This window comes from Notothenia rossii, assembly GCF_949606895.1.
Source record: "Notothenia rossii genome assembly, chromosome: 7".
NCBI lineage: Eukaryota > Metazoa > Chordata > Actinopteri > Perciformes > Nototheniidae > Notothenia > Notothenia rossii.
Window position 1 is genome coordinate 899,264 of NC_136905.1, and position 15,550 is coordinate 914,813.

The 15,550-nt window shown below is 43.6% G+C and overlaps 1 protein-coding gene across 1 annotated transcript; it reads left to right on the forward strand.

The window, feature by feature from the left end:
- The first annotated feature begins 5,722 nt into the window (after positions 1 to 5,722).
- Positions 5,723 to 15,445, forward strand: LOC307045500 (sialoadhesin-like). Its single transcript, XM_079691183.1, has 6 exons — positions 5,723 to 5,874; positions 7,038 to 7,439; positions 8,588 to 8,842; positions 11,751 to 11,844; positions 12,005 to 12,044; positions 15,155 to 15,445. Exons 1-6 carry the CDS (start codon positions 5,829 to 5,831, stop codon positions 15,179 to 15,181), a joined length of 864 nt encoding a protein of 287 aa, XP_079547309.1. The 5' UTR covers positions 5,723 to 5,828; the 3' UTR covers positions 15,182 to 15,445.
- The last annotated feature ends 105 nt before the right edge of the window (positions 15,446 to 15,550 follow it).

The window sequence follows — 15,550 nt, forward strand, 5'->3', positions numbered from 1 at the left end:
ACGCTCACATTGCCTTTAAGAGCAGCCGACACAAACGAAGGCCGTGCTTCCATGAGCGTCAAATCCCGCCGCAGATGGGAATACATTGCAATCAGTTGAAAGCTACTTGCGTCCCTTTATGAAGCTGAAGGAGCCTAGGAGCGTCACAACTGCACGCCACGGGACCCTGACCAAACGTCGCTCCTGGACGTTTATGGAGTGAGAGTGTGTTGACTAAACTGTAACTGATCAATTTGTATTAAAATGTTTCATCATGCTTTGACTTATATTCATTTATCTTTTGCATTTTATAAAGAAAAATGTAAACCTTTTCCAACATGCTATGATATCACTTTTACAAACTATTATATGTTTTACTTTTTTCCCAGACTACATGAGAGTAACACATGCGTCACTTCCGGGCAAAAATTATGGCTCCGCCCACTTTTGGGGGAAAACAAAGCTGTCATTTGAATGGCGCTCAATACAAATTCTGAAGTTGTTGCCAATCCGATCAGAAATGTAAGAAAACCGTGGATTTGTGGATCTTCAAAGAGCCCGATCATGATGGCCAGTCAGGCAAACAGTTACATGAAATCATTGGAAATCGACGATCGGGCTCGATATATGGTTAAATATAGCAGCAGGCGATCGATGTCCATAGATGAGAGTAACATCTACGTGACTTTACGGCTCCGCCCACTTTTGGGGAAACCAGCGCTGTCATTTGAACGGCGATCAAGCTTGAAGCCACAGAGCTCTTCTGTTACTGTCCTTTCTTCTTAGATGAAGTTCAGAAACACGTAACTCTGGATTTGTTTTAATGTTTGAGGTTCAATAAACCACACAGCAGCTTTTTGGCATGTTAAAACAATTATGTTCTGCCTCGCTCATGAGAGTAACAGCTGGAGAAGTTACAGCCTCGCCTACTGATTTTAATTTAACCATATATTGAGCCCGATCGTCGATTTCAAATGACTTAATGTAATAGTTTGCCACACAGATGTTTCAAACAAATTGTAATCGGGCTCTTTGAAGATCCACAAATCCACGTTTTTCAAAAATTCTGATCTATTGGCAAAAACTTCAGAATGTGTATTGACCGCCATTCAGATGACAGCGTTGTTTTCCCCCAAAAGTGAGCGGGGCCTTAATTTTCACCCGGAAGTGACGTAGGTGTTACTCTCATCTACACCGTGGCTGTTTAAGAAACGTTTTCATCTCTGCTGACTGCTATCAACTCTCTTTATTTAGCCGTCATAATATCAATTTAAACAGCGATCTATAATATTATTGATTATTTAAAGTCCCTCTCACAAACAGCATGTTCTCATGTTTCCTTTTTTAAAACATTTTACATTTATATATTTTTTCCGACAGACTATACGCTGATGTATTTAATGTTATTTGAACATTTAAAGGTGGGGTAGGTAAGTTTGAGAAACCGGCTCGAGATACACTTGTTGTTATATTCCATGGAATGCTCTTAACATCCCGATAGCAATGAATATCTGAAGAGCTTTGACGATAAATCCATAAAAAAATATCATCTGTTGAAGCCGTGGCGCTGTAAAAAGCACGACCAATCATCTGAGCCGGCTAAAGTAACTGGATGGCCTACCTGCCTGTCAGCCTTCCATCTGTGCACAAACTGATCTCTGCCCTCATTGGTCATGTGCGCGTTCGTGTGTGTTGGAGGAGGGGCTCTGTGAGGAAGAGGCAGATTTTTTCCAGTTGTGTATTTTCAAATTCTAGCGCACTCGAGCTGGTTTCTGAATCACCCCTCCTTTAATCTTTTTTTTTCTTTTTTTCTGACATACTATAAAATCACTTTTCCCACATTTATATATTTGTATTACGTTTTCCCCCTTTTATTTTAGCCTATATGAAGGTAAACACATGTTATCTGTATTATGGATTTATATACTTAGAGGAAATAAAAACCATTAATGTTTCCCTTTTTAAAGAAAAGTCACTTTTGGATGCGATGAAACTCCCGGTCAACATACTTTTGTTTTTTACTAATGTGTTATTGTTTTGAATCGTCATGAATTGTTAGGCTTCTACTTCTTAGAGTAGGGAGTAGAAGGTTAACACTTTCAGGTATATGACGAGTGTTCACATCAATCACTAAAGAGTCTTTTCTTTACAGGATTGAAACACAAAGAGAAGGTCGCACAGATGTTTCAAAAAGCATCAGATCAGAACATTGAAAGTGATCAAAGGGCAGCAGCCTCTTCTACGGCATGTCCACGGCAGAGAGGGAGCTCACAGCGATGGAAAGGTTGCTGCTTTAAATCAGAGCAGAATCTCTAAACTAACTAGATATGAAAACATGCCGAGGGAAGGTTTGTCTGCCCCCTGCTGGCCGGGAGACGCAGCTGCAGGGGCTGACTCTCAGATCTCTAATTTAATACAATAAATGTACCTGATAACTATTTATAAGGGACTGTGCTTATTAAGAAACATTCTAGAAGGAGACAGAAAGCTGTGTCTGTTTTCCCTGAGCAGGTAACGTTCAAAGACCGTGGGATAGAAAGTAAAATAAAGGTTCAAAAGTGCAGTTTATTGGTTTTAAAATAAGTGAAGTGTAACCAACAGTGCTTTGGTGGCCCTTCACTGTATCACGAGCTATTGAACATTTCCAAGAATAAAGTGTTTGTTTTCTTTTTATATTTAAAAATTACTTTCTTAAATTCCACATTTAGGTTTCCTGTAAATGTTATATTTATAATTTATTAGTATATCTGTTCAGTTTTATAATTCATGTCTTGCTGAATTGAGTGATGTATTTCATATTTAACTTATTAACCTTAAAAGTGGGAATATTTAGAGATAAAATCTGAATATTGCTATATTTACTGTAACAGAGTATTCCTACACTCTGGTACTTCTACTTTACTCTAGTACAAGATCTGAGTACTTCTACTTTTACTCAAGTACCACCTCTGTTTATAGCCTGTGAAATAAACTATTAGAAAACGAAGGCTAAAGCTAACGTTAGCAGATAGTGAGAATGTATGCTAGTTAGCTAGCTCAACAATTCCTTAAATATTGCGACAGAAACAATTTTCACCAGTGACGAGCCGTCAGTATCTAAACCCTCTTTGAGGGACTAAGACAAAATAATATTTAAAAACTTTTTTTTTTTCATTAGTTTTATCAAAATAACTTGATTTAATTGTATTTAAAATAACATTTCCAAGGAAAGCCTTCAAATCTGCCTGTTCAGTTTATGTTAGAATGTGAAGGGTTAAATGAAAGAAGCTTGTCTATGAGCAGATTGGTGGTCCTGCTGTAGATTCACTTAGGGCCCGCTTTAGTAACTGAACGAGAGAGTAATGTCAGATGACAGTACAATTGACCAATCATGTCTTCTCTCTAAATGGGCGGGCTTTTATGTCGCAGACTTTATGAAAAGTTCCGCCCGCTGTGAGGTCTATGCATGAGTTATAACAACGGGTCAAGATAGGCGGAAGTAGCTGATTAGCATACGTTCGTTCATGATGGCTCACTTCAGTGATAGTGATGACATCGTTGCAAAATTATGAACCGAGTCATTTTCAAGATTGAGTTCCAATGATAAACTGGAGGGACAAAGGATCAGCTGAATGACCCGCCATCAAGTGCTTCATCCAGAAGGACAGGAGGACTTTGTGTTTCAGTGATTTGATCATCAGAGGTAGGCCTGAGTCATTTTCAATGTGGGCCGCCGTGCCGACTTCATTAATTTGTAATTGTTACTTGGCTGTGGGTGCCCTGTCATGATAGGTGTTTATATAAATGGTGTTGTTCTGTGTGGTAGAGGGTCGCTGTCATTGATGCGTTTTGCACCCTGGGCCGCTGTTTTGATATTCCGCTGAAGTCTACGCTGAGATGTAATAACTCTTCTTTTTTCTTTTTTTTGAGAAAAAGGGGGGTCAGAGGGCCTAGGTATAAAAGTCACGGCTCGCCACTGCTTTTCCCTGCCCGTCACGCTCTGCCGCTCCGACAGGAGCTCTGCTCTGAATATCTGAGCTGTTCTAACAGCTGTTCACCACCTGAACTGTTCTAACAGCTGTTCATCACCTGAGCTGTTCTAACAGCTGTTCAGCACGTGAGCTGTTCTAACAGCTGTTCAGCACCTGAACTGTTCTAACAGCTGTTCATCACCTGAGCTGTTCTAACAGCTGTTCAGCACCTGAGCTGTTCTAACAGCTGTTCACCACCTGAGCTGTTCTAACAGCTGTTCACCACCTGAGCTGTTCTAACAGCTGTTCACCACCTGAACTGTTCTAACAGCTGTTCATCACCTGAGCTGTTCTAACAGCTGTTCAGCACCTGAGCTGTTCTAACAGCTGTTCAGCACCTGAGCTGTTCTAACAGCTGTTCAGCACCTGAACTGTTCTAACAGCTGTTCACCACCTGAGCTGTTCTAACAGCTGTTCACCACCTGAGCTGTTCTAACAGCTGTTCACCAGCTGAACTGTTCTAACAGCTGTTCACCAGCTGAGCTGTTCTAACAGCTGTTCACCAGCTGAACTGTTCTAACAGCTGTTCACCACCTGAGCTGTTCTAACAGCTGTTCACCACCTGAGCTGTTCTAACAGCTGTTCACCAGCTGAACTGTTCTAACAGCTGTTCACCACCTGAGCTGTTCTAACAGCTGTTCACCACCTGAGCTGTTCTAACAGCTGTTCACCACCTGAGCTGTTCTAACAGCTGTTCACCAGCTGAACTGTTCTAACAGCTGTTCACCACCTGAGCTGTTCTAACAGCTGTTCACCACCTGAGCTGTTCTAACAGCTGTTCACCACCTGAGCTGTTCTAACAACTGTTCACCACCTGAGCTGTTCTAACAACTGTTCACCACCTGAGCTGTTCTAACAGCTGTTCACCACCTGAACTGTTCTAACAGCTGTTCACCACCTGAACTGTTCTAACAGCTGTTCACCACCTGAACTGTTCTAACAGCTGTTCAGCACCTGAGCTGTTCTAACGGCTGTTCACCAGCTGAACTGTTCTAAAAGCTGTTCAGCACCTGAGCTGTTCTAACAGCTGTTCACCACCTGAACTGTTCTAACAGCTGTTCAGCACCTGAGCTGTTCTAACAGCTGTTCACCACCTGAGCTGTTCTAACAGCTGTTCACCACCTGAACTGTTCTAACAGCTGTTCACCACCTGAACTGTTCTAACAGCTGTTCACCACCTGAGCTGTTCTAACAACTGTTCACCACCTGAGCTGTTCTAACAGCTGTTCACCAGCTGAACTGTTCTAACAGCTGTTCACCACCTGAACTGTTCTAACAGCTGTTCACCACCTGAGCTGTTCTAACAGCTGTTCACCAGCTGAACTGTTCTAAAAGCTGTTCAGCACCTGAGCTGTTCTAACAGCTGTTCACCGCCTGAACTGTTCTAACAGCTGTTCACCACCTGAACTGTTCTAACAGCTGTTCACCACCTGAACTGTTCTAACGGCTGTTCACCAGCGCTCCAGTCTGTGCCACAGTGACTCCGCACAGTTACTATTAATGAACGCACCATAGGTAATCTAGCTGCTGAAGTTAGACCCTCATCGCGGTGCAGCAGAGCAGCAAAAACCCCTATATTTTGGGGTATGGGGGGGGGGGGGGGGGTGGTCCGGGTTTGTCCGTCAGGACCAACCCTTGTATTATTAACCCCTGTGGTCGTGTGTGTTTGGGGAAGTGCCCGCCGCGCTGTGGATGTGTTCACTGATGGGGTGAGAGACCAGTTCTCAGAAAGAGGACGAGAGCAGGAAGTCAGAAAGTGACCCAAGAAGTTTTACTGAAACATATTTCACAACCGCCCGTCTGTCGGGCCAGTCGGAGAGAGTCCCTGAGAGACGAAGGATGGCAGACAGAAACATCCTCCTGGGCTTCATGGTCCTGCTGGCAGGTAGGCTGCTGTCAGGGTTTCTATACGGTTAGACTGATCTCTGTCATGCAGGGGGGGGGGGGGGGGGGGGGGGGTCAGACCTGCTCACAGACATGAAGAACCACTGATCTCTGTCATGCAGGGGGGGGGGGGGGGTCAGACCTGCTAACAGACATGAAGAACCACTGATCTCTATTATGCAGGGGGGAGGGGGGGGGTCAGACCTGCTCACACACATGAAGAACCCCCTGCCGAGGAGTCTCTTCGTGCTCATTGTGGGTCTGTTTGCAGTGTTTTAGATGTATTTGTAGTCCTTTTGGGTCTTTTTGTAGTCCATTGAATGGGAGTACATGGTACAGACCCATGCCTGTACCCTGTGTTCCCATTCAGTAATACCTGCTTTCAGCTTGTCCTTAAAAAAACAAAAAATGTAAATCAAAAAAATGAAATCTGTTGAATCTTTTGGTCAAATGAAAATTCAACAACAGAAATTCAAATCTTATCAGAATTAATATTTGCCTCCTCTGTCGGTCTAAATCCGACCCATGTATTTGGCTGTAGAGTAACTGAGTACTTGTGATGTTGTAAATAACCAGAGAACTTCTTCATCTAAACTTATCTTTCCTTCACTCTCACTTCCCTTTGTGCGTCGGCTGCTCAACATTATGCTAATACACTTCCTTCTATGTATATTTATTTTGTCCTGCATGATGCGTGTACAGTATATGTCCCCTCACAGGACACAGACACATCCTTCAGGTTCTTTGTTCTGAACTAGAAACACAAAAGTAAAAGCAGTGCTGAAAGACCTCAGTGTACCTGTGAGGAGACACACAGCGTCTGAGGTATAGTCAGGTCTCTGTACGTCTTGGGCTTTTCACTCAGAAACTTCACACCCTATATACCCATCACCATCTTGGTTTTAGGATGTCATCATCTAATCTCTGGGCTTCACCGTATGGGACTGTGAGGCTCTCTGATAATACCACACACATGGTGAGCTCCGGTCATCGTTTGTATTTCTACCACACTGTTTAGCCGACAGTCCAACCGGCTCTCGGTCCAAACACTCGTCTGTCTCTCCGGTCGTCCTGTTGGCATGAGATCAAACCACACATCTCTCAAGCCTTCACACTCAGACAGATTGAAGAAACTGAAGTATGTTTTCCTTGTTCTGCAACCAGGTGTGTCTCCAGGTGCTTTGGATACACGTAGTGTGAACTATCCAGCTCCGCTTTGTGGCGTGAAAGGGTCAAAGGTCACCCTCCCCTGCACCTTCTCAACACTGAAGTCTGGGAGGGATGAAGAAGGAAGAGAAGTTCTGATAGAGATCCAGAGAGTCGTCTGGTGCCAGAACCATCTTATTTGTCAGGGCGCAACTCCGTCTGTGTACGACAGCGAATCAGAGAGGAACTCAGAGAGGAACAACCCTCGCTACAGATACCTGGGAGACAAGCAGGGAGACTGCTCTCTACAGATCTCAGATCTACAGGAGAGAGACAATGCAACTCTTCGCTTCAGAGTGGAAGCTAATGACCGCAGAGGACATTTTACTGGCCAACCAGGAGTGAGAGTCACAGTCAGTGGTAAGAGCATCGTGTTGCTATGCTAACACTTATTATTAATGAGCATTAACATTCATAATCCTGACCGGGTAACAGCAACGATGCAGACAGCGTGAATTAACTAAATATATTTGTCTACATGTATTATTCTATTGTTAGTGTTTTTTACCCTTCTGCATCTCTTCAACCAAATGTTCCTATTCGTTCTAATATAGTCTGACCTATAGATTGATGTCCTGCTACGCCCCACCCTCAGGTGGCCCTATGGGGCTAACACAAACATCCACCATTGACTCAGATACAAGACAGAAGACACCTTTAAATAATCAAATCCGCTGGAGTTATTTCAATTCAACAAGTGAACAAACATCTTAGGCTGAGCGGCAGAACCACAGCAGTCCCAACGACAGACGCCTCTTAATGATAATAATACATTTCATTCATAGCACACTTTAAAGACAGCGTCATCTCAAGGCGCTTCACAGTGCTATGAGGAGAACATAACAAAACAAATAAAAGGTTATCTAAGAGCATATTGAATACAATATGGTGATATATAAAAGGTTAGAATAGAAATAAAATGAAGGACAGTCAGTGAAATGCTCTTCCCTCTTCTGCTGCTGAACTTTAGCTCCTCCCCCTCCAGGTGCAGCTCACCTGGAGGGGGAGGAGCTACAGGGGAAACACACGGGGAACACGTAACATGTAAACAATGACATCTCCGCTGTAGTTAGGCCGAGTTTAGAAGACGTCATTTTGAGTGTTCATGCAGCAGCTACGATGTTAGCCTAGCCTTCACAAACAGAGCTCACAGCAGGAATTTACTCTTTGCCTTCATGATGGAGATATCCTGGAAGCATTCTTTTCATACCTTGATTTGATGAAAGTTATGGTTATTTGGGGTTCATTGCACTTTATTAAAGATCATTAATTACGTTAACACAAATGATCTCGCGCTCAAAGGTTTGCTCTTAAGTCTGATTTCATTGTAACATCACTGCACTATCAACGTTATAAAGGATGACTGATGGCCTTGTTTCACTTCAGCCCCTGTAATGATGCTGATGTAGTAATTGTTTAATTGTGATTACAAGGAAAGTCAGGAGTAATAAAGTGCCATCTGAAGTCTAGAGACTGCAAGTCAATGGAACCTCTTGACTGTCCTTTAGATGGGGATCCAATGCAGATCAAGAGCTCCAGTGGACCAGACGGTGCAGCCTCTCTGCTCTGCTCTGCACGCTGCACTTTCCACCAGCTGGAGGTCACCTGGTCCAGAGACGGCCACGCCCTCCCTCAGTCTGGCCCCGCCCTCAGGCTCAGCGCTCTGACTGCAAAGGATTCTGGGAACTACACCTGTGCTTTGAAGAACGACTCCCGAACAGAGTCTCTGCCGTACAGACTGCATGTGATGGCTGCAGACGGAGGTTTGGTTCATCAGTTTGTTTGAGAAAAATAATGATTTATTCTCAAATATAATAAGATTTTAATGGTTCGTTCTACCAGATAAAATACGTCAGTAAATACCCCACTGATGACTTTTAAAAAGGGCGGTGTCTAAATGAGACAACGAAACGTAATCACGCCCAACATTAGCAATCTTTACCTTAGCGGTGGTGACGTGAAGTCATGTGACTGTGCTGTAGTTTCTTTATAGCCCAACATTAGCCTCCTTTAGCTTAGCGGTGGTGACGTGAAGTCATGTGACCGTGCTGTAGTTCCTTTAGAGCCCAACATTAGCCGCCTTTAGCTTAGCGGTGGTGACGTGAAGTCATGTGACCGTGCTGTAGTTCCTTTATAGCCCAACATTAGCCACCTTTAGCTTAGCGGTGGTGACGTGAAGTCATGTGACCGTGCTGTAGTTCCTTTATAGCCCAACATTAGCCACCTTTAGCTTAGCGGTGGAGACGTGAAGTCATGTGACCGTGCTGTAGTTCCTTTATAGCCCAACATTAGCCACCTTTAGCTTAGCGGTGGTGACGTGAAGTCATGTGACCGTGCTGTAGTTCCTTTACAGCCCAACATTAGCCACCTTTAGCTTAGCGGTGGTGACGTGAAGTCATGTGACCGTGCTGTAGTTCCTTTAGAGCCCAACATTAGCCGCCTTTAGCTTAGCGGTGGTGACGTGAAGTCATGTGACCGTGCTGTAGTTCCTTTAGAGCCCAACATTAGCCGCCTTTAGCTTAGCGGTGGTGACGTGAAGTCATGTGACCGTGCTGTAGTTCCTTTACAGCCCAACATTAGCCGCCTTTAGCTTAGCGGTGGTGACGTGAAGTCATGTGACCGTGCTGTAGTTCCTTTATACTCCAACATTAGCCTCCTTTAGCTTAGCGGTGGTGACTTGAAGTCATGTGACCGTGCTGTAGTTCCTTTACAGCCCATTAGCCACCACATTAGCCACCTTTAGCTTAGCGGTGATGACATGAAGTCATGTGACCGTGCTGTAGTTCCTTTATAGCCCAACATTAGCCTCCTTTAGCTTAGCGGTGGTGACGTGAAGTCATGTGACCGTGCTGTAGTTCCTTTATAGTCCAACATTAGCCGCCTTTAGCTTAGCGGTGGTGACGTGAAGTCATGTGACCGTGCTGTAGTTCCTTTATAGCCCAACATTAGCCTCCTTTAGCTTAGCGGTGGTGACGTGAAGTCATGTGACCGTGCTGTAGTTCCTTTACAGCCCAACATTAGCCGCCTTTAGCTTAGCGGTGGTAAAGTCATGTGACCGTGCTGTAGTTCCTTTATAGTCCAACATTAGCCTCCTTTAGCTTAGCGGTGATGACATGAAGTCATGTGACCGTGCTGTAGTTCCTTTATAGCCCAACATTAGCCTCCTTTAGCTTAGCGGTGGTGACGTGAAGTCATGTGACCGTGCTGTAGTTCCTTTATAGCCCAACATTAGCCTCCTTTAGCTTAGCGGTGGTAAAGTCATGTGACCGTGCTGTAGTTCCTTTATAGCCCAACATTAGCCGCCTTTAGCTTAGCGGTGATGACATGAAGTCATGTGACCGTGCTGTAGTTCCTTTATAGCCCAACATTAGCCTCCTTTAGCTTAGCGATGGTAAAGTCATGTGACCGTGCTGTAGTTCCTTTATAGTCCAACATTAGCCGCCTTTAGCTTAGCGGTGATGACATGAAGTCATGTGACCGTGCTGTAGTTCCTTTATAGCCCAACATTAGCCTCCTTTAGCTTAGCGGTGGTAAAGTCATGTGACCGTGCTGTAGTTACTTTATAGTCCAACATTAGCCGCCTTTAGCTTAGCGGTGGTGACGTGAATTCATGTGACCGTGCTGTAGTTCCTTTATACTCCAACATTTGCCTCCTTTAGCTTAGCGGTGGTGACGTGAAGTCATGTGACCGTGCTGTAGTTCCTTTACAGCCCAACATTAGCCGCCTTTAGCTTAGCGGTGGTGACGTGAAGTCATGTGACCGTGCTGTAGTTCCTTTATAGCCCAACATTAGCCTCCTTTAGCTTAGCGGTGGTGACGTGAAGTCATGTGACCGTGCTGTAGTTCCTTTATAGCCCAACATTAGCCTCCTTTAGCTTAGCGGTGGTGACGTGAAGTCATGTGACCGTGCTGTAGTTCCTTTATACTCCAACATTAGCCTCCTTTAGCTTAGCGGTGGTGAGGTGAAGTCATGTGACCGTGCTGTAGTTCCTTTACAGCCCAACATTAGCCGCCTTTAGCTTAGCGGTGGTGACGTGAAGTCATGTGACCGTGCTGTAGTTCCTTTATAGCCCAACATTAGCCTCCTTTAGCTTAGCGGTGGTGACGTGAAGTCATGTGACCGTGCTGTAGTTCCTTTATAGCCCAACATTAGCCTCCTTTAGCTTAGCGGTGGTGACGTGAAGTCATGTGACCGTGCTGTAGTTCCTTTATAGCCCAACATTAGCCTCCTTTAGCTTAGCGGTGGTGACGTGAAGTCATGTGACCGTGCTGTAGTTCCTTTATAGCCCAACATTAGCCGCCTTTAGCTTAGCGGTGGTGACGTGAAGTCATGTGACCGTGCTGTAGTTCCTTTATAGCCCAACATTAGCTTGACCAGGAAGATGATGCCTTCAGGGTCCAACACAGAAAACTGTCATTCTTATTTCTCCAAAAAAAAATGGACCGTTTGTAGAACAGGTCCAAATACTACAATACCCATAATTCTCAGCTGTTGGTGGTAGTGAATGACATTTATTTGACTGAACTTGTACAACATGTTCAAATAAAGGATTGATTTAAAGATGGCAGCGTAAGTCAGACAGCTCAGTGATTGTTGTTGAAAAGCATGCTGGGAGAAGTAGTTGTTGACTTACTGTTCTCCATCTTTCTGTTCATCGATCTGTTTCCCAGGAATACCTACGGACCCCATGCTGGTTGTTCGTCTGGTTCTCTTCACTCTGCACACTGTGCTCATCCTCACAGTGACAGCCATCCTCATCAGAAGGTCACTGGGAACACACACACACACACACACACACACACACACACACACACACACACACACACACACACACACACACACACACACACACACACACACACACACATAATAAAAACTGCTGATTATATTCTACCCAGCAACTGTTGATAATCTGTCTTCACAGGATGTGTGTTAGGAAGAAGCTGGAGGACGTTCCTGAGCCGGTGAGATCATCTTATTTTATGAATACTTTATATTTAATATTTAACCTGCACGTCTTCATGGAGTCTCTCTGAGCGCTGCCATCATCACTTCCTGTTAGTAGTTAGTTCCTGAAGACCAGAGGGAGAAGTACTCACATCTTCAGTAAGAGTAGTACTCAGGTCTTGTACTTGAATAAAAGTAGAAGTACTCAGATCTTGTAGTAAAAGTAGAAGTACTCAGATCTTGTTCTTGAGTAAAAGTAGAAGTACTCAGGTCTTGTACTTGAGTAAAAGTAGAAGTACTCAGATCTTGTACTTGAATAAAAGTAGTAGTACTCAGATCTTGTACTTGAATAAAAGTAGAAGTACTCAGATCTTGTAGTAAAAGTAGAAGTACTCAGACCTTGTACTTGAGTAAAAGTAGAAGTACTCAGATCTTGTACTTGAGTAAAAGTAGAAGTACTCAGATCTTGTACTTGAGTAAAAGTAGAAGTACTCAGACCTTGTACTTGAGTAAAAGTAGAAGTACTCAGATCTTGTACTTGAGTAAAAGTATAAGTACTCAGAGTGTAGGAATACTCTGTTACAGTAAAAAAAAAACCTGCATTCAAAATATTCCTCAAGTGAAAGTAGAAAAGTATTCTCATCAAAATATAGTGAAAGACAGTAAAAGTAGTCATTGTGCAGATTGGTCCATTTCAGAATAATAGATATGATATGTTTTATAATGATTGATCATGAAAGTGTTCTCAAAGCTGGTAAAGGAGCAGCTAGTTTGAATGACTTTGTATACTGCAGGGTAGCTGGTGGATTTACTCCAGGTGGAACTAAAGTCTGGTTCAACACTTGATTATATTTCACATCATTCATCCACATCTGTGAAGTAACTAAAGGGATTAAATACATGGAGTGAGTAGAAGTACACCATGTACCTCTGAACTGTAGAGAGTAGAAGTACACCATGTACCTCTGAACAGTAGTGCAGTAGAAGTACACCATGTACCTCTGAACTGTAGTACAGTAGAAGTACACCATGTACCTCTGAACTGTAGTGGAGTAGAAGTACACCATGTACCTCTGAACTGTAGAGGAGTAGAAGTACACCATGTACCTCTGAACTGTAGTACAGTAGAAGTACACCATGTACCTCTGAACTGTAGAGGAGTAGAAGTACACCATGTACCTCTGAACTGTAGTGAGTAGAAGTACACCATGTACCTCTGAACTGTAGAGGAGTAGAAGTACACCATGTACCTCTGAACTGTAGTACAGTAGAAGTACACCATGTACCTCTGAACTGTAGAGAGTAGAAGTACACCATGTACCTCTGAACTGTAGTGCAGTAGAAGTACACCATGTACCTCTGAACTGTAGTGGAGTAGAAGTACACCATGTACCTCTGAACTGTAGAGAGTAGAAGTACACCATGTACCTCTGAACTGTAGAGAGTAGAAGTACACCATGTACCTCTGAACTGTAGTGGAGTAGAAGTACACCATGTACCTCTGAACTGTAGTGGAGTAGAAGTACACCATGTACCTCTGAACTGTAGAGAGTAGAAGTACACCATGTACCTCTGAACTGTAGAGAGTAGAAGTACACCATGTACCTCTGAACTGTAGTGAGTAGAAGTACACCATGTACCTCTGAACTGTAGAGGAGTAGAAAGTACACCATGTACCTCTGAACTGTAGTGAGTAGAAGTACACCATGTACCTCTGAACTGTAGTGAGTAGAAGTACACCATGTACCTCTGAACTGTAGAGGAGTAGAAGTACACCATGTACCTCTGAACTGTAGTGAGTAGAAGTACACCATGTACCTCTGAACTGTAGTGGAGTAGAAGTACACCATGTACCTCTGAACTGTAGTGAGTAGAAGTACACCATGTACCTCTGAACTGTAGTGAGTAGAAGTACACCATGTATCTCTGAACTGTAGTGGAGTAGAAGTACACCATGTACCTCTGGACTGTAGTGGAGGAGAAGTACACCATGTACATCTGAACTGTAGTGAGTAGAAGTACACCATGTACCTCTGGACTGTAGTGGAGGAGAAGTACACCATGTACCTCTGAACTGTAGAGAGTAGAAGTACACCATGTACCTCTGAACTGTAGTGGAGGAGAAGTACACAGTAGCATAACATTTAAAAACTCAAGTAAAGTACAAGTACCTCAGTATTGTACTTCAGTATAGCACATAGGTTCAGTAGTCAGTGAATGCACGTAGTTGCTCCCCCTCTCTGCTGATGAAGCATTGACTCTTTAAAGCTGGTGACGTAAGGAGCTGCTTCAGAGAAAAGAGAACCTCAGAATAAATTCTCAGGAGAAAAAGTGAAGTTGCAGAGAAACAGGAACGTGTCCGTGATGAAAACGATGTCATCAGTTCCTCCTTTTGCACTTCTTTGAACACATTTAATGAAATAAATGAACCTCTTCCCCTAAACACATTAAAACTGTGACGGACAGAGGACGTTTCAAACTGCTTCGTGTCTCTCTCTTTTAGCCTGAAGCAGGTTTTACTGTCTCTTTATTAACAAGTAGTTTTTATTCTAACACTGAATTTCCATCATTTAAATGAAACAATCTTTTCTTCAAGTTGCTTCCAACGAGTCTGCAGCGCCATCTGCTGGTTCCTAAAACACACAGCAGCTCCACCAGACTGAGGACAAAGCTCTACCACAATATTAACAAGGTGTCCGATCTACAGCTGGGAATGTATCGAGTCCATTTCTAAATCAATATTTAATAAATATCAGCTCTCAGTCAGTCCGTGAATCCATAATGAAATGATGAAAGAGCAATGCAGAGTTTCTCTCTAATCTGAAGATCAGCTTCTTCCCTCTGTTTCATATTAAAGTGAAGATCTGTGGACTTGTCAAAGCACCTCGTTGGACTCGGAGAGACTGGGATGCACCTTTCAATATTTTCAATATGAATAATGAAAAAGGCTGAGGATGAAAACAGTTGTTAGAGGCAGCATTGATCTGCTTATATTCAATATTAAAGCACTGGAGGGAGGATCCAGCACGCCTGATGGACTGCTGTTGGATTTCACTCTGATGGTTGGAGTTAATCAAATGTTCTCCCGCCGACTGAACGGCTGCTTAACGTCTGCTTCCTGTTTCAGCCTGCAGACTTCCTGGAGGAGCTGTGAGCCTCTCTTCTCACCCTGATGCCCCGTCACTCTGGAACAGGGTCAATCTGGATTCATTGATGTGGTTTGAATGCGTTGGACAGTTCTTAACCTTTCAGCAGCTTAGTGGTGTTCTTTGCTTGATGCAGGCCGATCATTTGACCCTTCTGAAACCGATCCTTTCCACGACCACAGGATGTGTCTTCAGAGCTGGTGGAGAAATGAGAAGCTGCTCACCACATCAGCTAGGGTTAAGTAACTGAGACATATCACTGCAGTAAGTATCCAATGATTGGTTACATCCAGGTGGATATCCAGTGTTTATCCAGGCTGTGTGTGAGCAGCTGCTGTCTCTATACTTCACTGTAAACTCTAAATGCTTTTCCTGCT